We start from the raw sequence: 27227 nt of genomic DNA, 5'->3' as shown, positions 1-27227 counted from the left end.
TTCCCAGACCAGGGATTGAACCCGGGGCCACAGCAGTGAAAGTGCGAAGTCCTAACCACCGGACTGCCAGGGAACTTCCAAGTCCAATTTTTAAGAATACATCCCAAAGGTGAGTCAGCAAGAATAGAGGGTGTTAGACCCATATTGGACCTTAACCAGGCACAGCGTCTACCGAAAAGGCATCTCTAGAGACTTACTGGTAGCGCAGTGGATAAGACTCCACGCTCCCAGTGCCGGGGACCCAGGTTCCAGCGGCAACTAAGGAGCCCACGTGCTACAACTAAGGAGCCAGCGAGCCGCAACTAAGGAGCCTGCCTGCTGCAACTAAGACCAGGCACAACCAAATAAATAAACATTAACAAAACAAAACCAAACAACAAAAGGCATCCCTAGAGGGAAACAGGCCTCATGCCCTGTCCGCGAGGGACCTGAGGTTGCACTCTAGACTGGGGCTACCCCCGAACAGAGGACCTCTTGAGGCGCCTTCTGTCTGACAGAGGCTTCCTGAGGCCCGGCCAATCACCCCAAGACCAGGAAGGGAAGTGGGTCTCGGGCCAACCCAGAGGGGGAAACTCACTGGTTTTGTGGCGACTCGTTTGAAGTACCTGGAGATGTTGGCGGATCAGGATGGACGGTCGTCAAGGGAGGATGTAAAGAGAAAGGGGATCTCACAGTGTGCCTGGATTCGCCCCAACGAGCTGCTGCTGCCGACTGCGCCAGCCGTTGGAAGTGAGGAGTCCCAAGGCTAGGGCCAAAGGACACTGCCACCCCATCGGGCAGGAATGGTCGCTCAGTATGGGACCGGGTTTTAGGTCTTTGGAAGAGTCGCCTCGGCCAGGACGCTTTAATCCCCGGTCTCCAGGGGCCTCAGACCATAGGCAGTGTTGAAGAGGCGAAAAGACCGTTTCCAGAACGTACCCCTTAGGTCGACAGCGAGTCGGAGTCCCGTCCCGCAGGCCTTTACCTCCCGCCGAGGAGTAGCCCAGGCTGGGGACCTTCAATTGCCTGGAGTCAGTAGGCTGATCGCTACGTGGTGGAAGACAGATAGGAACGGGCAGAGAGAGCACCCTACCCGCCACCAAAATGCCGCGGAGTGTGGCGATGGGGATGGCAACGCGGGCGGTAAAAGAATTTACTGAGCCAGGGACTTCCCTGGCATTCCAGTGGTTAGGACTCTGCGCTTCCACGGCAGGGGGCAGGGGTTCGATCCCTGGTGGGGGAACTAAGACCCTGCATGCCGTGGTGCGGCAAAAAAAAAAAGAAAGAAAAAAAAAGGAATTTACTGAGCCAGAAGTGAGGGTACAAGTAGTTGTGGCACACAAGCTTAGCTGCTCCTCAGCATGTGGGATCTTCCCGGACCAGGGATCGAACCCGTGTCCCCTACATTGGCGGGCGGATTCTTAACCAATGCCCCACCAGGGAAGTCCTGGATTGAAATTTTTAAATGGGAAAAAAAGAATCAGATTTTGGTTCTTCTGTCAGGGCATCATCAGTAGAACTAGGCACCATTTTGTGGTCCATTTAATCCTCAATACAATTCTGCGAGGTAGGCAGTATTTCCCTCCTTTCGCAGAGGCTCGAAGAAGTGAAGCAATTGCACGAAGCCCAACGCCAGATACTGTTCGGATTCCAACAAGAAGCTTCACTCCCTTAAGGCGGAGCTAGCAAGCAAAAGTCGCCGAGCTCCTCTGCCACAAACACAAGCAACTTCCGGGAGCTACCCGAGAACCTCCGCGCGCTTGCGCCGCCCCACCCCGCCCCGTGACGTCAACCATTCCATCCCGCCCTTTCTGGAACGCGGAGCTGCGGAGCGGGCCGGCGGCCATCTTGTGAAGCGGCGAAAGAGGTGGTGGCTGCTCTGGGCTCCGGGAAGCCGTTCGGGCTGGGGCTACCGACCGCGGGGCGGAGGCACTCGCGCGGGGGGTAACTCGGGTCTGGGTTCGGGTGCCGCGCAGCTCTCCCCGGTAAGACTCCCGCAGCCTCGGAACGGGCGGGGCTGTGCGGGGCTCGAGCCGCCCCTTGGTGGCCTGGGGCGGGGCCTTCGGAGGCCTCGGAGCCCGCCGCAGTGAGCGCCCTACGCTGAAGGGTCGGGGCATGGCTGCGAGGGGCCTGGGGCGCCGCTTGTGCCTCTCGGTCCTGAGAGGGTGCAAGTAGGACACAAGAGAGGAGGAGCCTGCCTACCGAAGAGGGGACGAGGCCGTAGCGAGGACGCCCCCGTGGTCTGAGAGGGAGGAGGCCAGAACTGGGTGGCCCAGCGGCCTGCGAACGAACGGGAACTGCAGTGAAAATACACTACATCCCGAATGAGCAAGATTCTTTATGCCCCCACGTGGGGCAGAGGTTAACTGTGCCCCGAAGTGAGGAGATAATCGTAGTGAGGACACTCCCTCCACCGGAAGTGGAATGGAGGCCCCGGTGGCCTACCAGAAAAAGGGGACTACAGGCTCTGGACACACGTGGGGGAAAGGAGCTGTAGTCGGTCTCTCCCGTGAGTGTAGGAAGGAAGTCGGAATTGGCCGCCTTCTTGGCCTTAAGGTGGAGGCGGTTGCAGTGAAACGCTTCCAAAGCCCAGCGTTGGGGCGGGGCTTACCCTCCGGGGTGTCGTTAATTTGAGAAGCCGGCCCCGGTAGCGTGGGGTGAGTCCGCCTCCCGGGCCTCTTGGTCCCGGAGTAGGGAGGAGGCTGCTAAGAGCATCACCTTTACGCGTCCCTTGGGAGAGAGCCTCCAGCATCGAAGAAGGAGGAGGTCCAATGGGATGTGGAGGCTGAGTGATTTTGATGGAGAGTGAACTGAGTTTCTCTTTTGAAGGCTGGAGGTGGTAGTTTTCGGCCACGCGAAGTGGGTGAAGGGGCTTTGAGAATCTGCAGGTTAATGACGGGGATGGTCACTAGTGCAGGAGGCTTAGCTGCTAGATTGTAAGTGCATGGACTGTATGTGTGCTTCCAATGTGTGATTTATAGTGAAAAATTTGAGCTCCGGTGAGGGTTACTCTCGGTTATTCAGCCCTGAACCTGCCGAGAGTTGTATACTGAAAATAGCAGGCTCCGTAAGAGAGGTTTCTGGACTCTAAAACCCTCCTTGACTCCGGATTCCCAGAGATGACCTAATGTAAATTGGGATAGTTGGCAGGAACCATTTTATATTATTTAAGACTAGAGTGATGCCAGTCAATATAAGCTACTAACAAAAAAATGTGATTGCAACTGAAGGTTTTGTTGAAGGAGAGACTTGTGACGAGTATTTCTTTTAGAGCTTCTTGCTTGAATGGTTGTAAATGGTATAATTTTTGTAAAATGCAGTACTAGCAACATGAATTGCCTTGGACTTTTTTATCTAGTTTACATTGTTGATGCATTTCAGAGCCTTTGCAGTTGAAGAAAAAAATCCTAGAAGTCTGGATGTATAGGCCGTTCCTGTTGAATTTTGTTTTTTAATTATAGAAATATAATACAAGACTGGTTGTATTTGTTTTGAAATTTGGTAGTTTTGATAGCGTGGAGGATTCTGGATTTAGTGGAAGGAAATTGTGCTCAGGCATTTTCCAAGAATATTAAAACAATTGGGAAGAACTGTTACAGGTGGTTAAAAAAATTTATGGTAATTAATATTTGAAGAAAAATGTTTGGCGTGTTTATATAAAAGTTGAGGATGTGCTTAGTATTATTGCTGGAAAAAATGACGCAGGGAATGCATTTTTATATCATTTATATGCTTGATTATATATTGATTATTTTGTTTATGGATTGTGATGCATAATTTCAATTTTTCTTATGTTCATATCTGTTAGGTGAAAAATGTGAAGCTTTAGAAACCATTGTGGTAGTTACTTGGAACATACTGTTATGTGCTAATACCAGAAAACTTCAGGCTTCTTTCACTTTCTTTGACATACCAAATGACTTGATTTTTGCGTGAGTTTGGGGGTTGTTGGTACAATCTGTGGATGTGAAACTTGATTTTGTGGGCCAGTGTGTTCCAGGTGCTGAAATCCACCGACAACGTTCATGCTGTTTTTATTCCATTTTGTAGATGGTCACTCCGTCATTTCAGTTGAATATTTTCTTCTGTAGATGAGGTAGGAAGAACTGTCAGTAACCGTTGCACAAAAGATGTTTTTAGATATCCCTCCCTAAAATGCAGGGACTGTCATCCATTTCTGTAATCTTCTGCCTGGCCCATAACTGCTTGATGAATATTTGTGAATAAGTGAATATTGTTAAGTGTTTTAGGTCAACTAAGAAAAATCAATCTTTAGTTTTATCAGATTTTACTACCACCACACATATACATTTTGGTTTGCATAGTGTTTAGTTCATTAAGTTTAAAGCCTTAAAACCAGTAGTGAGGGTGAATGTGGTTGGCTAGGTTAGAAGAAATATTGTTTCTTTGAAGTTTAAAGCAAGTAAACATTTTTGTTGGCATTTGGGGGGGATTGAAAAATAACTTAATATTGTAGTGTTTTTGGCAAGAGAATAAATATCTTATTTAGAAATGTCTTTTGATTTGCTGTCTTTGAGTACTGACTGGAGGTTAATGGGAAAGTTGAGTAACATGCTATCAAAGGTTTATATCTCCCTCAGTGTCCGAAGAATTGTTTTATTAAGAATGGTCCCAGAACCTGAAATGTGTTTCATTTGGGGATGGGGACAAAATCAAGTTGATGAAGCTGTGTTTTTTTCCATAATACATACCATAATATGATTATGCTGCTTGTAGCATTGTGCCCATTATGATTGGTTCTCTGTTGCTCATCTCTGTGGTGAACATTTGAAGGGTGATTGTTTCTTTTGAATCTGAAGAACTTAGGTCTGCTGTACCCTGGTTCTTGTTGATCAAAGACTTACTATTGAACAAAGTTAAAATTCACTTTTGGATGTTTATTACCAAATGAAGAGTGGAAATGGTCAAGTTCTGATTTTTGCCTTGGCTTCCTGGTAAAGAGGATTGTTGTCAGACATTTTATCCTGCAATTCCAAGTTTCTGGAATGGCTAGTATTTAAGAAAATCTGTCTTGTCATAATAATATGCTAAACTTTTGTAGTAGCTTTTTGTAATTGTGCATATATCTGGAATTTGTAAGAAACAAAGCCACTATGTGGCTTAATTTTCAAGATAAAGTGCAAAAGTATACTAAAGCTTCTTGTCTTCGATCTTCTGAAGTACATCAATGGATTTAATGGCAAATCAAGCCCATTTTCTCTTTCCGTTATGCTCTCTGAATAGGTAAAACATGTATTTTAGGTGTTTTGTTGCTTAGGATTGTTTCAGTCTTATCTTTCTAAAACTCACCAAAGTTTAAAGATGAGTGGAGTGAATTTTTAAAAGTCACTGGAGTGACTGGTATCCTACATTCAGTTGCTAGCTGACAGAACGCAGGAATAAGTAGGTTCCTGGAAAATAGTGATACTTCTATTAAATTATTGTGCCCCTTTCGTTGAAACAAAATACTTTTGTTGAAAACAAAAGTATTTGAGTTCTCAATTTCTATTTGAAGGAAGAGCCATAACACCAAGAGTTGTGAAGTTCTGGCTGCTAACCTGAGCTTTCTGTGTACTTTCCTTTGGCATGGGGTGAGGTGTATCTTCCCTTGTGCTGAAATAGAAAAGATTAACAAATTTATGACTAGATTGATTTTGTACTTTAAATTGAATGAGTTGAACTAGGGATTTGCTGAATTCAGCTGGGCCTTTCACCTTTTCTCCTTGTTTAGTAATTTCTGGCAACCCTGTAAACATTTTAGGGAGTAGACCTAGAATGTTTTCTTTGGGCTTAACTGGCTGACCCCGAACTTGTTCCTCTCCAGTGGACATATGGTACCTTCTTGGATCTGGAAGGAAAGGGGCTGAGGAACCTGTTTCCCTTACCTTCAGGCCATGGGTCCTGGCCCCACACCAGACCTTTTGAATTGGAATCTTCAGTAGGAGTCATCACAAGTGTTTAACTAAAAAATTACCCTGATTCTGAGGCTCATAGAGTTAAACTTGTACATTTAGAAAAAAAATATTGCAATAATTTATGCTCTTCCCTGTTGAGTGTAAACTTTATGTAAAGCAAGCTTTTTTCTGTTTTACATTTCCCTTTGTGACCCATTAGATAAACTACTAGATGTGGCTTGTTTTTAAATGAAGACTTAAAATTCTAGATTTAATTTAATTTAAATTCTAGATTTAATTTAATTAATTGATCTAGAGGATCGATTGTACAACATTTAAAAGATTAACACAATGCTCTGGGCTTCTGAAGGTGTTGCTTATGATATACAGCATAGCTTTTTGTGGCAAAACACACTGTTCTTTAGTAATTTGAGTGGTTGTCCAGGTGATGTTTAGCTTGTTCTTTAGAAAAAGTTTGGAGTAATGCTAAAACGTTTGAATATGTCTTTCTGGTGATGAATATTAAGCTCAATGGTGGTATCTTGATCTTGAAAGATAGTTAAAAATAAGCATCATCATTCTAAGTAGGTGTCTATGGGTAATCTTATACCTAACAGTGACAATTTTCTTCTACTCTTTTGAATATAGTTGTCTAATCATTTGGTCATATAAATTGCTTGTAAATTGTTCATAACTTCACTAGTTTGGGAGAAATTCCAGTGAAAGATGAGTGACCTGTTTTTACTTTGGAAGGACTCTTAATATGCCGGACTTTTTTCTTTTTTTTTAATAAGTTTCTTGGAACCATTTTGGTGTTAGAAGAAAAAGCACTCTTCTTTAATATATTGAACTCTAGTGGTTTTAGCCAGGAATTAGTCCTTATAGGCCAGACCTTTCACTTCACTTATGTTTTTTTTGTTGTTCGATTGCTATTTTGGTGCAAAGGAAAATATGTTGAAAGAGTAATTGCAGTAATTTCCATGAATATCCTTGAATTGATGACTTAATTTGTCCAGGAACTGTTACTATGTGAACTTGTGCTTTTTCATCAAAAATTTGGTGGGAACCTGAGGAAATAGGTCGCCGTTGGACTTGTGTTATGGAATTTTCTGGACTGGTTTAATCATCAAGTGATTAAAGCAATTACCAGCTGTGAAGCCGATCTTTATGACTGTTTTAGTTTTCGATTGATTCTTTCTTGGGCTAATTTATGACACATTCTTGATGTATGTAAATATATAATGCTTTGAGAGAAAGCAACTTGAAAGCAACCAAATAATAAACGTGTGGGATTTTGGTACGTCTTTTTTTTTTTTTCCTAATACGTTGTAATGATGTACTCCAGTGGTTTCAGACTCGCCCTTTAATATACAGTTCAGTGTGGCCTGTGCGTGTTTTGTGTTTCCTGCATTGATTTTTGCCTCCATTTATTCTCTATTGCAGTCTAAAAGTTGGTTTTAATTGGTTGCCCACAGGATTGACTTGGCCTCTACTTCTTGTTAAGAAAATACATCTCTTGTTTTATCAGGTAAGAGATTTTGAATAGAGGGTTTATTTTTATACAAAATAAATTGAGATAGCTTATTAAATAACATGAAAATATGTATAATAACTAAATTGTGGGTTTTTGTTTGTAATAAGCTTACTTGAGGGATGGGAGAGGGGTGGACTGGGTGTCTTAAACAGTTGTTGCTTCCTTTGGGAGTCAGTTTTCTATGGATGCATTTCTTCTGCTGAATTCCTGATTATTAGGCAGTAAGTAGCTGTTTTTTTTCCCTCAGTAGCATTCTAGACTAACTACAAATATGGGTGCTTGTTATTGGTACGGTTTTTTAATATTCCTTTGCGGAATAGGTATAGAAAATGGGTCATGTTTTAGAGTACAAATTGACTTTAGATGGAACCTTAGTGATTGGAACCTAACTTCTTGTTAAATAACTAAGGTAGACTCAAGCAAGATAGGTTGAAATGACTCATCTGTCAAACAGGTACTTTGTAGCAGAATAGCATATCTTACTTCACGTTTTTCAGAACCTAAAAACTCTTCCTGTTTAGATGACTTTATGAATAAATCTTGTGCACTGCTTTGGTTTACTCAGCCCTTTTCTAGATGGTAATTTGGGCAGACTTTCAATATCATGTTTTCACATGTACCTTGTACAGACTTTCACTAAATCCCTTCCCTCAGCTGCAGATGGTTTGAAGACTTAATTGTGTAGGTCACTTTAGCCCTGTGCTTAATTCTTGGGACCATATCAAATTTCCATTTTATTGTGCTAATGCAAACTAACATCTCTCTCTCTCTTTCTCAAGTTTTGGGGATCTAGATTACCCATGATGTTTCCCCCAGTTAGTGATTAAGTGATTTTTGAAGTTGAACGGAATGCTATCTCATCTTTGCGTACAGCCAATATTCTAGAGTTAGTAAGGAGTGAGAATTTGATTCAATGAATCGGAACCTTCTTGATGAACTTCTTAAAGACTGCTAAATAGTAAATAAGGGCAAAAGAGTCTGTTGGTATGACGTTTTTAGTATTAATTTTTCTTGTTGACGCTTGCAGACCAAAAATGGAAAGCTTCCCCCGCCCCTTCCCAAATTTCTAATGTTTTATACGGTCTCGTTTTCTGTTTGCCAGTCCATTTTTCTGGATTAAGTTTGAAGGTGGCTTTTATTTTTGTGTATGTGTGTGTGAGAAAAGTGTAAAAGCCAAACAATATATTACTCTTTTGTGTGCAGCAAGTGTAATATTGAGATATAATTGCAGATTTTGTTGCCTTAAATTAGTATTCATGTAATATTTGACATTGAAAAACTGCTTTCACGGAGTTACAGAATTCTTGGAGCAGGAAACTTTGCTCTTCTAATGTTCTCATTTGAAAGTGATGAAACCAAAGCTCAAATAATTCATAATTTTGCTAAGATCACAGAGCCAGTTTAATATAGGTTTATATTTAAAAGTTGATTTTAAAAATGGCTTGGATAACACCCTTTGTTGTTAACCATATAAATTTCAAATTAATTTTTTTTTCAGTCGCAAGAGTTTGTTTTGGATTACTTTATACATGGCTGCCCTTCCATTTACTCTTAGAAACCATATGAATTGAAATACTGAAATTGTATTTAAGTCTGGGAGAAACTTTTCTTTTTTGATTATATCAAAATGGACATTATCTACAGAGATTAGTGAGTACCCAGAAATTCCACAGGAGTTATTTTGGGTCACAACCACTGAATAAAGTTCGTACACTAGTTCAAAAATAAAAAAATCCCTCTTTTTCATTATCAGCCCTCCCCTGTGGGATAAACAAGACTTTTTATTAAATGGAGGGCATGAGAATGAGTCTTTGGACCTGGGTTTTAATTAAAATAGCCATGGTGAATGGCACTGTAACCAGGTTCTACTTTTTGGAATGATGACTACAGGTAACTGATATTTTGGCTGTTTTACTCAGTATTTCTTCTGGATACTTAGTATGTATTAACCTTATATGTAATACGTAATTCCATATGTCATTTTCTTTAATAAGTAAAGCTATTTCTTTAATAAATAAAGTGGTTTCATCCTAGGATGAAATATGAAATCAGTTCTCATTTGAGACTTGAATCTGCTTTAGTGTTAAGTATTATTTGAAATTCAGTATTATTCCCGCTTTGTTTCTGTTGTTTTGAGATTAAGCCATATAAAATGATACCAATAATTCTACAAAGTTGTCAAAAGTTTATAAGGAAGATGCTGAGCCAGTTTTAAATATTAACTTTGATACATCCTTTGTATCTTTTCCCCTGTAGATTGTTAAACTTTGTTTCCTGATTTGACTTACACATTTCTTTTAAATCTTATTGAATAATTAGTGGTCTGAATGATGATATAATTGGTGATTTTCTTGTCCTATGGTTGTTTTTTCCTGAAATTTTTGAGTCTTGGGGCTGAACTTCTAAGTGTTTTCAGAATTAATGCCTTTTGGATGTTGAAATTGGGTTTTACATTGTAAATGGCATATAATATTCAGTTTTAGAATATCCAAATTTAAAAAACGACATTGCTCGTGATAGTTTGAGGGAATACTTGAGGGCCTAATACGGTAGATGGTCATTCTTGTAGCTGAAAACTTGGTGTGATAAACAGGAGTCTGACCTGGCCGTTGCCTTTTCTCATCTGCAGGTGTGTGTGGTTTCAGCGCAGCATGGCTGTGGTCATCCGTTTGCAAGGTCTCCCAATTGTGGCGGGGACCATGGACATTCGCCACTTCTTCTCTGGATTGACCATCCCTGATGGGGGCGTGCATATTGTAGGGGGTGAACTGGGTGAGGCTTTCATCGTTTTTGCCACTGATGAAGATGCAAGGCTTGGTATGATGCGCACAGGTGGTACAATTAAAGGGTCAAAAGTAACACTATTGTTGAGTAGTAAAACGGAAATGCAGAATATGATTGAACTGAGTCGTAGGCGTTTTGAAACTGCCAACTTAGATATACCACCAGCAAATGCTAGTAGATCAGGACCTCCACCTAGTTCAGGAATGAGTGGCAGGGTAAACTTGCCTACGACAGTACCCAACTTTAATAATCCCTCACCCAGTGTAGTTACTGCCGCCACTTCTGTTCATGAAAGCAGCAAAAACGTACAGACATTTTCCACAGCCAGCATAGGAACGGCTCCTCCAAATATGGGGACCTCCTTTGGGAGCCCAACGTTTAGCTCAACCATTCCGAGCACAGCCTCTCCAATGAACACAGTCCCACCTCCACCAATTCCTCCAATCCCAGCGATGCCATCTTTGCCGCCAATGCCGTCCATTCCTCCAATACCAGTTCCTCCCCCGGTACCTACATTGCCTCCTGTGCCTCCTGTGCCCCCAATACCCCCAGTCCCTTCTGTGCCACCCATGACCCCACTGCCACCCATGTCAGGCATGCCACCCTTGAACCCGCCACCTGTGGCACCTCTACCTGCTGGAATGAATGGCTCTGGAGCACCTATGAATCTGAACAATAACCTGAACCCTGTGTTTCTGGGTCCATTGAATCCTGTTAACCCTATCCAGATGAACTCTCAAAGCAGTGTGAAACCACTTCCCATCAACCCTGATGATCTGTATGTCAGTGTGCATGGAATGCCCTTTTCTGCAATGGAAAATGATGTCAGAGATTTTTTCCATGGGCTCCGTGTTGATGCCGTGCATTTGTTGAAAGATCATGTAGGTCGAAATAATGGGAATGGATTGGTTAAGTTTCTCTCCCCTCAAGATACATTTGAAGCTTTGAAGCGAAACAGAATGCTGATGATTCAACGCTATGTGGAAGTTAGTCCTGCCACAGAGAGACAGTGGGTAGCTGCTGGAGGCCATATCACTTTTAAGCAAAGTATAGGACATTCTGGACAAAACCATCCCCCTCCTCAGGCACTTCCCAGGTCAAAATCGCCCAGTGGGCAGAAAAGGTCAAGGTCAAGATCACCGCATGAGGCTGGTTTTTGTGTTTACTTGAAAGGGCTACCCTTTGAAGCAGAAAACAAACATGTCATTGATTTTTTTAAAAAGTTGGATATTGTGGAAGATAGTATTTATATTGCTTATGGACCCAATGGGAAAGCAACGGGTGAAGGCTTCGTAGAGTTCAGGAATGAGGCTGACTATAAGGCTGCTCTTTGTCGTCATAAACAATACATGGGCAATCGCTTTATTCAAGTTCATCCAATTACCAAGAAAGGTATGCTAGAAAAGATAGATATGATTCGAAAAAGATTGCAGAACTTCAGCTATGACCAGAGGGAAATGATGTTAAATCCGGAGGGGGATGTCACCTCTGCCAAAGTCTGTGCGCATATAACAAATATTCCCTTCAGCATTACCAAGATGGATGTTCTCCAATTCCTAGAAGGAATCCCAGTGGATGAAAATGCTGTACATGTTCTTGTTGATAACAATGGGCAAGGTCTAGGACAGGCATTGGTTCAGTTTAAAAATGAAGATGATGCACGTAAGTCTGAACGCTTACACCGTAAAAAACTTAATGGGAGAGAAGCTTTTGTTCATGTAGTCACTCTAGAAGATATGAGAGAGATTGAGAAAAATCCTCCTGCCCAAGGAAAAAAGGGGTTAAAGATGCCTGTGCCAGGTAATCCCGCAGTTCCAGGAATTCCCAGTGTGGGAATGCCCAGTGCGGGAATGCCCAATGCAGGAATGCCCAATACGGGAATGCCTGCTGCAGGAATGCCCGGTGCTGGAATGCCCGGTGTGGGAATACCCAGTGCGGGAATGCCTAGTGCGGGAATGCCTAGTGCAGGAGGTGAAGAGCATGCCTTCTTGACTGTAGGATCTAAGGAGGCCAACAATGGGCCTCCATTTAACTTTCCTGGTAATTTTGGTGGGTCAAATGCCTTTGGACCACCACTCCCTCCTCCAGGATTAGGAGGGGCCTTTGGTGATGCTAGGCCTGGAATGCCTTCAGTTGGAAATAGTGGTTTGCCTGGTCTAGGACTGGATGTTCCAGGTTTTGGAGGTGGACCAAATAATTTAAGTGGACCAGGATTTGGAGGGGGCCCTCAGAATTTTGGAAATGGCCCTGGTAGCTTAGGTGGCCCCCCTGGCTTTGGAAGCGGCCCTCCTGGCCTTGGAAGTGCCCCTGGGCATTTGAGTGGGCCTCCAGCCTTTGGCCCTGGCCCTGGCCCAGGCCCAGGCCCAGTCCATGTTGGTGGTCCTCCTGGCTTTGGATCTAGTTCTGGAAAACCAGGACCAACAGTAATCAAAGTACAGAACATGCCCTTCACTGTGTCTATTGATGAGATTTTAGATTTCTTTTATGGCTATCAAGTGATCCCAGGCTCAGTGTGTTTAAAATACAATGAAAAAGGTATGCCCACAGGTGAAGCTATGGTGGCTTTCGAATCTCGGGATGAAGCCACAGCTGCTGTCATTGACTTAAATGACAGACCTATTGGCTCTAGGAAAGTAAAACTCGTATTAGGGTAGCTGTTCACATCAGTTCTTCATAGGGTAGATATAGTCTTCATAGTGCTGTGATTAATGCATTCAGATTGTTTTCCTAGTGTTTCCAGGTTAGAGCCTGTGGATTGTTTCAATTGCATATAGATTGGTTTCCATAACATAGAGCATTGGTTTACTGTTTACAGAAGACTCACTACCAGGATAAACATTGCTGTATGTTACAGTAAAGCTTTCCGGAGAGAACACAAAAATGATTTTGGCATACTATTAGAGAAACCATTTGTAAAACTCAAATGACCACATAAAGCTTATCCAGGAGTCTAGATTGGTTTTGTTTTATACCATATGGGGTGAAGAAAATAGAAATGTCAATAGAGCTCATTGAGGGTGCTCTTACCAGCTGCTGAAAAATAGAAGCTGGCTACTCTTGGAATTTGGTTTAAAGCTGGACAGATTTGCTTTGTTATAGGGTCAAAGCTTTGTCTAAAGTCCTCATTTTCTTTAAAAATTGAATAAAATCTCTGTGTACAGATTCACTGTATGTACCTTTATTGCTTCTTGAGGGTTCTTGCTGTATAGACAGTCCTTCTGAAGTTGCTGCTTTATTTGCCTAATTGACTCATTTGTAAATGAGCAGAATTGTTTTGTTGATGTTTTTCTAATATAAAACTCCACACTTGGTTTGTGCTATAACCTTGAACTTTGATTTCTAATGTCAGTCACACTTAAAACTGTGTGGAATAAGACGTTTGCCACAAAAATAAAATATGGAGTCCTCTACCTACCAGAGCCTTTTTGGTTTGACCGCCAAGTTTTAGTCAGTTTAAAAATTGTTCATGTTGTTTGGATGGCATCAAAAACCAGAAACCACTTTTAATGGTCATTGTTTAAGATGCCTGATTTGAAGTCTTGCCCAAGATGGACTAATGTTCTGGCAATTTCCTTCTGTCCCAAATTTATGTGAAATTTTGACCTGTAACTAAACAAAAAGGGTCCATTCATAAGAAAGCATTATTATATATAGGTCTTTAAAATTGTAGTTGAAATTGTTAGCTTTGTTAGCAGTAGTGTTAACAGAATAAAAGATCCATAAGCTGGTCCATAGATCAATATATATTTAATCCTGTTAATTGGAGGCTTTTTGGTCTAGTTGTTTGATCAGGAGCCTGGTTACAAAAATTCCTTATACAGAGTACAAGTGCAGCTGCCAGAGGGGAGAGAATTGAGGCTCCTTGCCCTTTCATACTCTGGCATTCAGGACTAAGGCAGGAGGACCACGTGGGTTCTGGTTGGTGAGTGTCCTTGTCACGAAAACATTTGCCTTACAACGTCCTGCTCACTGCCACAAAAGGCTCTACTTATAGTTACTTTTCTTCTTAGTTAAAATGCTCTAAAGATGTGTCACATTATATTATAAACATGGAATGGGAGATTGGTGAGATATCATGAAAAACAAATTTTGTCTTTTACATGGGCCTCTGTCTTGGTTTGAAACATCCCCAACATTTCCTACAAATCAATTTACTTACAAAGGGGTCAGCCTTTTAAAAGAAATATTTTCTATTTAAGAAAAATAGTGCCTTTTGGGTGTTGGAATTCAGTGGAACACTGAAATACAGCGTCGTGTAATTTAGAGTTAAGAGTGGCAACAGTTCATTTGTGTGCTAAGATTTGGAAAGCTTTTTCATCACTACAATCTTAGAGGATTGACAGTACAGGATATTTTGTTTAGGGAAAGGATTATTTAGACTTTCAAAGAAGAAATGGCTGTGTTGTGGGTCTTTTGCTAATTCATGAATACAAATTTGCTTTGACAGATAACTAGGTATTGCCTCCTCAACTAAAAAAGCAATATGATGTTTGTATATGCTGTTCAATTTAAGTTTTCTGTTAAGTAATCATTTCTCATTCCAAAGACAGAGTGCAAAAAACTTCAGCGCTGCTTGGGAGTCTTATTTCAACTGCAGATTATTTTCCCCATTGGAAAGCTGACTATTTTCATTTTAGAAAAATGGGTTGTTTGAAGATGAAAGTCTTTTTATCTTTTTTCACAGTTTATTTTGGTTATGTGTTCATACGTTCTTATTAAATATTTCATATACTTTATTGCAACTACTTTGTTATTTCTACGTTTTAGATTAATGCTGAAAAGGAAAACTTGATTTTATTGTTCATCAAATTAAATAAATTAAGAAAATAGTGGTTTGTGTAGAAATTGGAGAGAATTGTGTTTCATATTTGGTTGAATCACAACAGTGCTTCTCTTGTTGTGAAATGTAATTAAATGCTTTGCCCTCTGGTACTTGATTTTTGTGTATCTGAGACTTATTAACATAGTGCTAACTGCTAAGCATACTGTTCATCTTGCTCTGGGCATTGGAGTTTGACTTTTTAAAAAATTCTTGAAAATATGTTCTGTGCAACTATTCATACCTCTCTTACCTGCAAATTTTCTCGTAAGAACTAGGTTTGGGGTGAAAATTTACATTATTTTCTCATTTGCTTTGTATGGTATGAAGGATTTGTAAAGCTTCACTTAAAGTGGTGTGTATTTGTAAACACTATCATGATATTTTCAATCTTATGTGTAAATTTTATTGCCTGTTTTTGGTGACTCTGACATTAATAGAAGAGAAACTTTTCTATTAGGTTTAAACCTTCCTCCCCACCCCCCATTTTTTTGTTTGCTTGGGTTTTTTTTAGCTTAAAGGGTTAGAGAGATCTACAAAATGTATTTTATAAATAAGCAAACTTGTAAACTTTTCCTGAACTTTAGTGAAACAGTTGGTAAGCAAAATTTGGAGGTGTGTTCTGTGTTTCCACTGCAGTTTGGATGTATAATTATTAGTGGCTTTTTTTTTTAATGCAACACTGTTAAGTGAAATGTAGTTTCTAGCTTTGTGCTCCAAGTTGTCAAAGCATTGTTAGTGGAAATTCCATTAGGAAACTTTATTCAGAATTTCAGAGAGGTAACAGTGTAATTAGGTCAGTCTTAACCCACTGGATGAAAATCTAGGACTGTGTATGGAAGTAAGCAAACATACATTTTGGGTGGAAATAGATAAAAATAAGGATGCACGAAAGCCTTAATCAAACTCAAAGTCCCTTTTATTGGATTCCGTCATTGTGTAGAGGTGTGGGTCAAGGTTTAAAAATAAATCCACTCATCAGTTGAAGAACACTTTAAAAATGTGTAAAGAAAATGTAAAATTGCTGCTAGTCAAATCTTCTGGAAAGAATTTCTGGCAGTGATCACTTTTAAAAATTATTTCCCACTCTTGCAAACATTTAAATTGTTTTACTGGCAGTTCTGTAGTAGTCCAAACTTTAGGAACCAAACACAATAAAATAACTCATTGCCAATGTGGCCACAACAGTGCCAGCAAATACTGCCTTGGCTTCATTCAGCAGAGATTTTTGTTTATATAGATAAAGTCTTGAATACTGTTCAATAAACTTGTCACGAAATAAAACAGGCTGATGCTTTTAATGCTTTAACTGTACACGAGTACTTTACTGAGCTATACCATCAGGTATTTGGGGTTTTTTTAAAAACTCCTGAAAATATTTTGTGCCTTTGGAAAGGTGGCTTTGGTGATCTTGGAGGTAACAATTGTTGCTTATCCTTGTCTGCTAATGCTGAAGTGTGGAAAGAAGAGGATACCTGGAACTGCAGGGAGGAATCTTGACTCTAGGTCAAATCTGTGGTATCCACCTTTTCAGACTTAACATGAGTTTTGCTAGCAAGTCACTTTGTTATGTGGACTCAGAAAGAACTGAAAGCCAGATACTCCTTTTCACAAAAGGAGTTTTAAAGGGGGCTGTGAATTGTTTTTTTAAAACTGATTACTTTAGGAAATGGGAAAACAAATTTTCAGAATACATTGTCAGTTGCACATACCTCTAAAGCTTTGTTTTTCTTTTTTGTTTACTTATTTGTTTTTGCATTAGTATGTGAGGTATTTGAGGTGGGGAAGAGGGGAGAAGAATCAAAAATATAGCTGCTCTCCGACATTGATGCTCTGGTTTTGTCCTTTCCACATTGGTTCAACTTCTACTGAAAAAATTAGCAAATAAAAAGTTTCTGTAAACTCCGCAGAGTCTCTTTAAAAAAAAAAAAATCTGGATTGGACTTGCAGAGAAATTAGTGGGCTGTTCCTTTTAACCAAGACTCTTGAAAAATGTTTGTAACTTTTATCTTTATCATGAAAGTTTTAGCCTGTATTTGAGTTTGAATACCCAATTTGTTTTAGAGAGGTTTAGACTAGACATAATTAATTCCAGGTAGTTGCTGATCTGTTTTTAAAATTACGACAGTTTGACTAAGCATTTGAAAAATCACAGAGTGAAATCGGCTGCCTAAGGATATCCAGAATGGCGTTTACCATCTTAAAAGGGTGGACTATGTGCTAATATGTCTCCGTTTATTGCTCAGGAGTGATCACTCAACTTCTGTAATGCATTGTTGTCTGCTTTCCATTGTTTTACAGCAAGTAATAGTCTATCAATTTTGTGCATCGCCACCGTTCTCCTTACCCCCCAAAAGTAGAGCTTTTACGGGATATGGTAGAATCCAAACTTATGGCTATCCTTTTTAATTAAAAAAATTGCTTGATATCAGTTTTGTCTTTTTAGCATAAAATCTTTAGATCACACTGACTTACTGTAAAATGTTCTGGAAAGAGTGTACTCTCGTGGTGGCACAGTTCTCTGATGCTGTAGTGACTTTTCTGGGAAAACTCTTCTGTTCAACAAATAAGCAAGCTCATCTCTTATTGGTGCCTGCTCATGTAAATCTTAATTCTTCACTGTGCTGTTCCTTGGTGCCTTGAGCTATTTTGTGCCAGAGGATCTCACAAGCATCCTAGAATATGGGTCGTTTTCTGGATCAACATAACTAGCAACAAGCAACTAAGGTGGCAGCTGCTTTTCTACATATTGCTCTACTACTGAAGGGGCAAAAAGCCACCTGATGCAAACATTCCAGCCCCAGGGACAGAGGGCAGCACTCTAAAACTCTGAGGACAGGGAAGTAGTGTAGTGCTCATTAACCATATTCCTTGAATTCTGTCAAGAGTCCCAGGAACCTCTCCCCAGCAAAAATGTTGACCATTAGGTCATAGAGACTAAGCAAACACCAGCTGTAGAGAAGTGGTTAAATAGCACAGCAGAGCATTGGAGTTGGCACCCTAGCTGTTCCGGACATCTGGACTGTGATTTCAGTGACTTAATAGTTTCATGTCATTTTTCCTAGTCAACTGATGGCCTGCCATTTCATGTTGAGAGAAGGAGGAGGTGACTATTTGGGGAAAATAGAGCTATGAGAACATAATTAAATATGGACAGAGTTAAAGATGTTGAATAAGCATAACACATCCCAGTATTACAATATAGCAAGCTATGCTATGTTCAAACAGACTGCCCCTTGGTGTTTGATTCCCTCTCTATTTTGATGCTCTCAGTTTTCCCCTTTTACCTGCTTGTATAGTAAGCCTGCTGGTAACCAGCACTATGAGTTTTACTTAGACTGAAGCCCCCTCACTGGTGTCTCTGTAGCCCTAACCTCCTAATTGGGGTGGGGGTGGGTGTGAGTTCACTCACAGCTCTTGATTAGTGAAATAAGATTTGTCACTTACGCGTTTGTGCTACACATCAAATGTAACAACCACATTGTACTGCAAATCACTTGTTAGTCCTCAAAGAGTGGGAAGTCTTAAGAAGGGTAAAGAAGTTCAGCTACTTAAGGGGTCTTAAATGGTACTAACAGGTGCTGTTGCTAATTTCCTCATTTTTCTTTTGTTCCACACTTCCCCACACGTTGGGGCGTCATGTCCTTTATACATAACTCCTTTCTGTAGTGTGGGCCCAGCAGGATCCCTTGGCTATAAATCTGGCTTAAGTGGTGGAAAGACAAATGCACCTCTTACTGAAGTAGATAATGCTGATTACCTTTGCTTCTGTGACCACTGAATTGACAGGTTGGAATTGGAAACATCTGTTAACTCCAAACTTTTAAGACAATTTCACATGGATATACAGCTTAGCCATAGCTGTAACCCATGCTAATTAAATGTTTTGAGTGGTGTTGTGCACCTAGCACTTAACACATTGTGTTGGAAAAGGAAGTTTAAAAAATGTCTGTTCTTCAAGACTTTAAAGTCCTAAATGATGCAAGTAAGTGCTCAGTTGTACTTATACATGTTCAGGGTATACTCATGACTCACAGGAACTAGATAAAGGGTTTCCTGGCCAGCTGCTGAATGGTCAGACAGAAATAAGTGAAATGGAATCCTTAGGTGTAAGCTGAGGGAAGGTGCGATCTCTAACCAGTGTTCTTGGGGACACAATACTGTTAGTTTAGTAAAATGAAATGACTGTGTGAGGGAGCACAGTAGCAGTATCTAAAATTGTGCCTGTCCTGAAAGCTCTTAAAGTTGTCCCATAACAGCATAGCTTGAGGTTCTGGCAGCCTAGCTGGTATGACTGAGCTGAATGGTCTACAGAGCAGGTAGGCAGGCAAGGCAAAGGTTGGTTCTAGGGATGTCCTGGCCTAGCAGAGGGACAGAACCTTTTATCTTTTTAATACTCTTTTGACTAGCCGCCAGATAACAAATGCTCTAATACGTTCATAAACAACTCAGAATTAAGTGAATTTCCCCATCAATTTAACCACGTATATGCATAGTTGTCTACCTGAAATTCATTCCTTTGTGGTTTTAGATCAATTTGACACAGAGTTTTAGCTTTTCCGTCTGAGATGTCCACCTTTTGGTTCTTGTTCTTCTAGGCCAACACTGTCCAATAGAATTTTCTCCAATGGAAATGTTCTCATGTGTACTAATATGGTAATTAAATTTTAATAGCTGTGTGTGGCTAGTGGCTACTGTATTGAATAGCACAACTGTAGATTCACAGTGCAGCAGCAAATTTCCTCTCCCAGGTCTGATCTTTGGAGATCTTGTTAGGCAGCACTATCCAATAGAAATAAGAATCACTTGACATCATTCAAAATTTTCTAGTAGCCACATTTATAAAAGGTTAAAAGGAACAAGTGAAATTTAAGAATACACTTAATACAACATTGTAAAGCAACTACACTCCAATAAAAATTAAAATATATATATATTTAACCCAGTAGATCTTAAATGTTACAGTTTCAGCTTATACTCAATACAAGATTATTGAGCTATTTTACATTTTTGTTTTTGTACTAAGTTTTCAAAATTCAGTGTATATTTTACAGCACATTGTGATTCGAACTAAGCGTTATTTCAAGTACTCAATAGCTGCATGTGGTTAGGGGCTACCCTTTTGGACAGCACAGATTTAGAATATTAAAAAAGTTATTCACTGCCATTTCTCTCCTAGTTTTGCTGCCTCTTTCAGCTGTTTCTTCACTTTTGAGTATTCAAATTTTGTTGCATTCCTCCTAACCTTTACCCCTCCTGTTGTGTTTGCAGGTTAGTTTTGCTTTTGAGAATTTGCCTCAGTTACCTTTTTTATGGGCCACACTGGAGGTTAACTAGGTGACAGTTTTATATTGTAACATTACTAATCCTGCACTAGAAGCAGCCACAGAAGTAGAATCTCTCCCCTCCACTCTGTACGCCATCCACAATGGCAAGTGGGCAAGTCATTGTGTGTCTGTAACGTAGCGTCTTTATTTTTGAAATCCTCTCTCTTTAATTTCTCAGCTTCCCTAACATAATGAATTCTGAAGATCAACCCATCTTAAGATTTCCCATGTATCCCAAGTAAATTTATTCCAGTGAGGGGACTTGCGTTATCAGCAGTAGGTTGGTTTCCTTTCCAGGGGCTCTGGTCTGCTGCTTTTGTTCATTAACTCAACACCTTTTGTGCCATTGGTCACACTGCACACTGGAGATGCACAAGTTCTTGTTGATGCCCTTGCCCTGGAGATGGTAAGGAAGGTGGTCCAGTACTGTTGTCTTAGACACTCTGCAGGCTATAGAGAGGCAGGTGTCTCATTTAAAGAACATAGATTAAATATATAGATTCCACCAGGGCAGGATGAGGGCAAAGGTGGCTGCCCAGTAGGTGTTCTTTGAAAATTTTGGTAGAAGTCACATTTTCTACTTTATTTGCTGTATTCGTGCTTGTTATTTGAAGTTTATTCCTTTGATTCCTTTGCCTTGGCAGACAAATAGGGAGAATGTGTGGTGGGTGCAGAATTATTTTTGATCTGTGTGCAAGATTAGTGTAGATCATGGGAAGAGGCCACATGAGCCTCACTGCTCTTTTAGTGGCCAAGTGGACTTCAGATTGAACTGGATTACACAAGGTGTGAGCTGTTGGTAAAATGGATGGAAATGACATCCTTAGGGAAGCGAGTTGTGGTTCATCCAAGTTACTGTGTGTCCCAGGGCTAGTTATTTCCTTTCTCTGTCTTTAGTAGTAATGGGATTAATTAACAAAATGGGGTTAAATTAGATAATCTCATTATATTCAGTTTTAAATTTCTGTGATTCTGTGAACCCAGCTATTTCATTTCTTTCTGGAAATCTGTAGTTAATTTGAACCTTAAAAGAGAGGCCAGTGGAACTAAAAGTTTTGATCTGGCTACTGCTTGTGATAGCAGTTCCACACTTAAGCTTGAGAACTTCATTAGGAGAGAAAAGAGGGAAGGGTCTTCATTTCCCTTTTTGGAGGCTGTTCCTTTCCTGCCATTTAGGTCCTCTGGAGCAGGTAGACCGAGGCATTCCTCCTGGGTGTCTCGTCAGCCAACAAGTAGATGATACCATACAGTAAAAGGATCCGTTTATGAGCACTGAAGAGAGGAGCAGTTAACACATGTAGGGCACTTAAAGTGGGTCAGGCAGGGGGCACTTTCCATGGTTAGCCCCATTTAATTCTCAAAATAATCCTCTAAAGTTGACACTATTATTATCCCCACTTTTCAGATGGAGAAATCCAGGCAAAGAGAAGCAAAATAACTTGCCCAAAGTCTCATTGATAAGGGGTGAACAGAGATTATTCAGTCATCATCTGTCTGCATGACTCTAGAGGCAGAGCGCCTCCTTTCCTCGTTGTTTCCTTCCTCTCCCTGACTTTTGTGGGGGAGATATGGGAGGCCAGTGGCAGCACTCTTCTGTCATGGGTCCCGAGCTGGCTGGGGAAGGGGCTCCAGTCTTGTGCCAATGCTCCAAATGCTTATTTTGAAGTAAGAAGGTGGCGGCTTTGTTGAAGCACATTCAAAGTCACGAGGGGAAAAATGTCCACTCAGATACAGTTCTATCTTGGTGGAAGGCCATGTGTTCCTTCTTGGTTTGCTTCCTTTCCCATATCTAATTCTCTCCTCAAGCTAGCTTCCCTTTGGAGAGTTGCACACAGGTTGGATTTGTCCATTTTTTGGATAAGTCTTTTTGGGCCGTTGGAGCTGGATCAGTGGCTTCCAAACTTTTTTGACCATTGTAGAATACAGCAGGATGGGAAACCCTGTGACCATTTACTGTACCGTTATTTTCCCACTTTCCACTTTTTGTGTGAACATGCACATTTTAAGCTTTCTAATATTGCCAAATGCTGCATGGCAGCCAGACTTCCTAGTATTATATGGATCTAAACCAAATTATTGCTTAAGATTTTCGTTTATAAACACGTTAGTAGCTCTTAGATGTATGAATAAAGAATGTGTAGTTTTGTAGTAAGGATTTGCATATTGGATTCAGTTCGTGATCTAAGAGGACTGTCCTTGAGGCTGCTGATTTAATTTTGGGGAATTCCTGAGTTATAGAGGGAGAGGCAGGGGTAGAAATACTTTGTCTACCTTCATCATGTCCCTTGAGGCAGAGAGGGAAAAGAAGAGTGGTGGTGATGGGTGTAGTTTGTCTTTTTCAATCTTATGAGAAAAGAGTACTCCGTTGGGTGGTGTTCTCCCATTGGGAACTTATGGAGAATTTCCTGTTGGGTTTTCAAGATTTGATCCAGCATCTCAGCTGCTCCAGTGTGCCAAGGTAGGCAACAGGAGTGAGAGCGTGGCTTTGGTTTGTGAATGAGTGATCCTGCCATACAGATGGGTGCTCTGTTCCTCCTCACAGCCTGGAAATGGGGTTGAAGTCTGGTGCCTTGCCTTGTTAGGCTTTTGGGAATGGAGGAAGGCAGTGTAACTCCTGAACGTGAACGACTGAAGAGTTTCAGCTCAGTTGGCACTGAATTGGATCCAACTAGATCCAGGAGGAAAGATCTGTTCTTGGATTTATAAGAGCCAAGATAGAATCTCCCGAGGCAGGAGAGGGGAAGCCGAAGAAAATGAAGGGTGAGTTACTGCCTATTGGCAGTGAGATTCCCTATCAACAGTCACGTGCTAGTCTGGCAAAGGGAAGCCTTGATTTTTAGCATTTGCCCAATTTCTGTGGTTTAAAACTTAACGAGGCCACCTGCTTACAAATTCCTTTACAATTCTCTCTTGTAAACTGTACAAGCCTGCTCTGGCATGCTGCTGCAAGCCTCCCTCAGGTGTTTTGAATTCCCATTCTGTGCTCAGGTCTGTTCTGTGTGACATAGGAGATGCTGAAGCAGCGTCTTTTCTAAAGAACCTTGTTATTTCATTGACAGGAGCTAGAAACATTGACAGGGTACAATTGTGGTGCGGCTTGAGTATAGCAGTCCAGAATGAGAAGTTGTTGAGTGCTGGAAAGATCATGAAAAGGGGAGCATATGAGAGCTAGGCTTGAAGGATAATAATAGCTAACACTTACTGGTGATAATAGTATCAGACTCTGTACTAAGCATCTTGCATACATTGTTTATGTCAATCTTCAGAAATAGATAATATCCCTTACTTTACACCTGAGTAAAAATTTTGCCCAAATTACAGAGATAGGACATCATTCTGGTGGGTGTGTAATAGTATCTCATTGTGGCTAGAAAGGAGTAAAGCCAGTACTTGGAGCCTGGTTACTTCACTGCAGAACTCATACTCTTGCCCACTATATCAGATTGCTATTAAATATAAGAAGGGAGGTTATTTCAGTAGAGAAGGGTGTTAACTACAGTCTAAAGTCTTAAGACTAGGTGGGAGTCAGAATAAGCGTTCTGGTCCTCATTTTACTTAACGATGTATGTCTCCGTAACCAAATCACTTCTTCCCTCTCTGCCTTGAATTGAGGAACTTGGATAAGATGATCACTCAGTTCCTTTTAATTTCTGACATTTTGTGAATTTTAAGTTATAAAAATGAGAGTGTGTATAGCTTCTTTAAGGAATACTGGAGAAAGTGCCCTGCCAGGGTACGAGGCTTGGGAAGCACTAAGGTTGGCTGGCGATGGGGGTAAGCAGAGGAAAGCGGTCTACAAGGGCGAGTGAAGGGAATGAGACTCCAAGTGGTAGAAAGCAAAAGCAGGAAAGGTTGGTGCTGAATACTCAGTTGTTTCCATTTGCACTTTCCCAGATGGAAAGGTGTGGATTGTGGGTGCAAACAGAGATAACAAGCTGGCTTTTGTATTGAATATTCCTGGAAAGCTCACTTTTCCCTTGATGGCTTCTGCAGCAGGCCAGGGCTAGATTTGGGTTATTTCTGAGAATCCTTGGATTATCACTCCTTTCTTTTAGCATTAGTTCAGCAGTTATTTATAAAGCACCTGCTATGTATGAGTCACTGGAATGGAAATAAGACAGATCTGGTCCATCCCCTATTGAATTTATATAATCTGGTAGGGAAATAGATAATAAGCAAGTAAGTTACACATTTTGATAGGTTTATGAGAAGCTGGGTTTTGTTGGTTTGGAATCAGGGAAGATCTCTGATTTCAATATGGAAAAGAGATCGGCAGGGACTGAGAGTGGAAATGGGGAGACCAGAAGGAGACTATTACAGACATCCAGGCAAGATACGCTGATTCAGAAGAGAGTGCACAAAGACCTGGCGAGTATTAGCCAGATGTCTCTTACAAAAATAAATGAAAAAAATTTCTGAGACTCCTTTTATTGAGTCACTTAAATGTAATATTCAATAAACTGTAAAGCTCCAGTCCTATAAAGGATGCTGACAATCCCATGAGATTAATGAGACTAGATGAAAGGTAAATGAGGCTGATGTAACGTATGTACCTGTTAAAGGGATAGGGGACAGAAGAGTGACATGAACTAGTTTTAATTACAGAAGATTTCCAAACAGAGGTAGGTTTGGAGGTAAATTTTAAAGGAGATAAACAGGATTTAGGAGATACTAATAATCTCATGCATTAGATGATTTAAAGGGAATATGACTCAAAGGATAGAAAACTGCACATTATAAAGATTTGCTTATAAGAGTCACTAATTCCAATGAGAAAGTAGAAGTCAGATTTGTGAAAAAACAAAACTGTAGTTATCCAGGAAGCTCTGACCTCTCAGAATGAAATCTAGCCCCGTGTGCTCCTGGGGCATATGTGGGCCCACAGCATTCTGGTTGGGGTTTTAGTCTGGGCAGAGAAGAAACTGAAAAAAGATAGAATAGGACCAGCTGTGGAGAAAGTGGTAGAAATGGTAACAGACTAGAAAAGAATAGTCTATTAGAAATAGAGGCTTAGCACAGGAGGAAGCTCCTGACCCTCTGCATGTATTGGGCCCCCACCAAAAGCATCTCTTTCTGGGATCTTTCAGAAGTTATGGAGTGAGGGGAAGGGCAGCAGTTCCAGTTGTTGCCTGTAATCTTACCACCACAGTTAATTACTGCTAATGCTCTCATAGTTCACAACTTTTTTTTTTTTTTTGGCCGTGCTGCGCGGTATGTGGGATCAGGGATCAAACCCGTGCCCCCTGCAGTGGAAGCTCGGAGTCTTAATCACTGGACCACCAGGGAAGGCCCACAACAAAGTCTTTATCAGGGATAAACCTGTAGCCCTCCATTTAAATTTTTCCCCAACATTTTATTATGAAAACTTTCAACATAAGAAAAGTTGAAAAAATGATACAGTGAATTCCCATGTATCCACCATTTAGATTCTACAGTTTATATTTTCCTATATTTGTTTTACCACATCTATCCATTCAGCACACCATTTTAATTTTCGGTGCATTTCATAGAAGTTGCGAGCATCAGCACACTTCACCCATAAATATTTCCGTATGCCTTATCCTGAGCTGAATATTTGTTTATGGGTTTGGGGTAGGGGTTGATAAAATTTACATGCAGTAGGATGTATATACCTTAAGTGTACCATTGGATGAAAATGACAAATTCACCTATGACTCACATTCCTACCTAGGTAAAGGACTTTCACATTCTCCCTAGAGTTCTCTTCTGCCTCTTCGCAGTTAATACCTCCCCCTCCCCTGGGGGACCGGGGAAGAACAACCACTATTCTGAATTTTTTCACTATAGATTAGTTTTGCCTGTCATAAAACTTTATAAAGTGTAACTATGCATTTTATGCTTCAGGTTCATCCATGTTGCAGATATTAATAGTTTGTTTCTTCTTTTGCTGAGTAGTTTTGTATTACATATACAAACACTATGGTTTGTTTATCCATTCTCATATTGATGGACAACTGGGCTGTTTCAGATTTTTGGCTATTATGAATAAAGCTGCCATGAACATTCATGTACAAATCTTTTTGTGAACATAATGTTTTTATTTATTTTGGATAAAAATCTAGAGTGTAATTGCTCTTGGGCTAGATATACGTTTGGTTTTCTAATAAGCTGCCAGACCGTCAAAATGGTACATTTAGTGCCTTCACTAACAACGTATGAGAATTCCACATCCTTGCTAACATTTGGTATTGTCAGTTTTTTACTTTTAGCCATTGTGATGGGTATGTAGTAGTATCTCATTGTGGTTTTAATTTGTATTTCGTTGATAACTAGTGCTATTGATCACTTCCTTTGATTATTTCCAATTCATATGTTTTCCTTTATGAAGTATCAGATCAATTTTTTGCCCATTTTTTAATTGACTATCATTTAACATTGAATTCTAGGAGTCCTGCATTGTAGAAGAGTACAACTTCTGCATTACTGCTGGACATTAGTTCAAATGGAAAAGGCATGAAGGTTTGAGTTGAGCAGAAGCACATTTACCATTTATTCAGTAAATGGTTATGAGTACCAACTAAGCATTAGTATTAGGGATACAGAAATAATACCTAGCCCCAGTTCCAAGGAGCCAAGATTATGAGGGTAGACAGACAAAAGTAAAAATTCTGATGTAGTGGTTTCACCGTTAAGTCACTAAATATTTACTGAGTACCTACTATAGGATAGGTACTGTTGTAGGTATTGTACATATAGAGGTAGGCGAACCAGACATAGTTCCTACTCTAATACAGCTTATTTGTTTTCTGGAGTGTATGTGGGGGAAGACAGTGCAGAGCCCCTGAGATGGGGAATGAGATTGATGTTGCGTGTATGTGGATCAGAAATGAAACCTGGCTGGAACATACTTGCATGACTAGATGATTAGT

At 40.6% G+C, this 27227-nt stretch overlaps 2 protein-coding genes across 7 annotated transcripts in view; both read left to right on the top strand.

Moving 5' to 3' along the window:
- Window positions 1–1818: 1818 nt before the first annotated feature.
- Window positions 1819–27227, top strand: part of CPNE1 (copine 1) — a 37068-nt gene continuing 11659 nt past the window's right edge. Inside the window, exons 1-2 of one of the 5 annotated variants that reach the window (XM_082669683.1) lie at window positions 1882–1964; window positions 7349–7401. The gene's annotated coding sequence lies outside the window, so the exon portion shown is untranslated. Of the gene's footprint in view, window positions 1965–7316; window positions 7402–10071; window positions 10180–27227 lie in introns of those variants that run through there. The other 4 variants (XM_082669682.1, XM_082669686.1, XM_082669684.1 and 1 more) reach the window with 4 other exon arrangements.
- On the top strand, window positions 1884–16741 carry RBM12 (RNA binding motif protein 12). Of its 2 annotated transcripts, XM_082669678.1 has the most exons (3): window positions 1884–1964; window positions 7349–7401; window positions 10037–16741. In XM_082669678.1, the coding sequence occupies exon 3, from the start codon at window positions 10059–10061 to the stop codon at window positions 12843–12845; it is 2787 nt and encodes a 928-aa protein (XP_082525804.1). In that variant the 5' UTR covers window positions 1884–1964; window positions 7349–7401; window positions 10037–10058; the 3' UTR covers window positions 12846–16741. The 2 variants fall into 2 exon arrangements, with proteins under 2 accessions (XP_082525804.1, XP_082525805.1); XM_082669679.1 differs by lacking the exon at window positions 1884–1964 and having other exon boundaries at window positions 7169–7401.

This window comes from Grampus griseus (genome assembly GCF_964374135.1).
Source record: "Grampus griseus genome assembly, chromosome: 14".
Taxonomy (NCBI): Eukaryota; Metazoa; Chordata; class Mammalia; order Artiodactyla; family Delphinidae; genus Grampus; species Grampus griseus.
This window is presented reverse-complemented; position numbering and strand designations above follow the sequence as displayed.

Excerpts from the sequence above, each read along its gene's own strand:
- RBM12 (XM_082669678.1), top strand. The coding sequence starts at position 10,059 with ATGGCTGTGGTCATCCGTTTGCAAGGTCTCCCAATTGTGGCGGGGACC.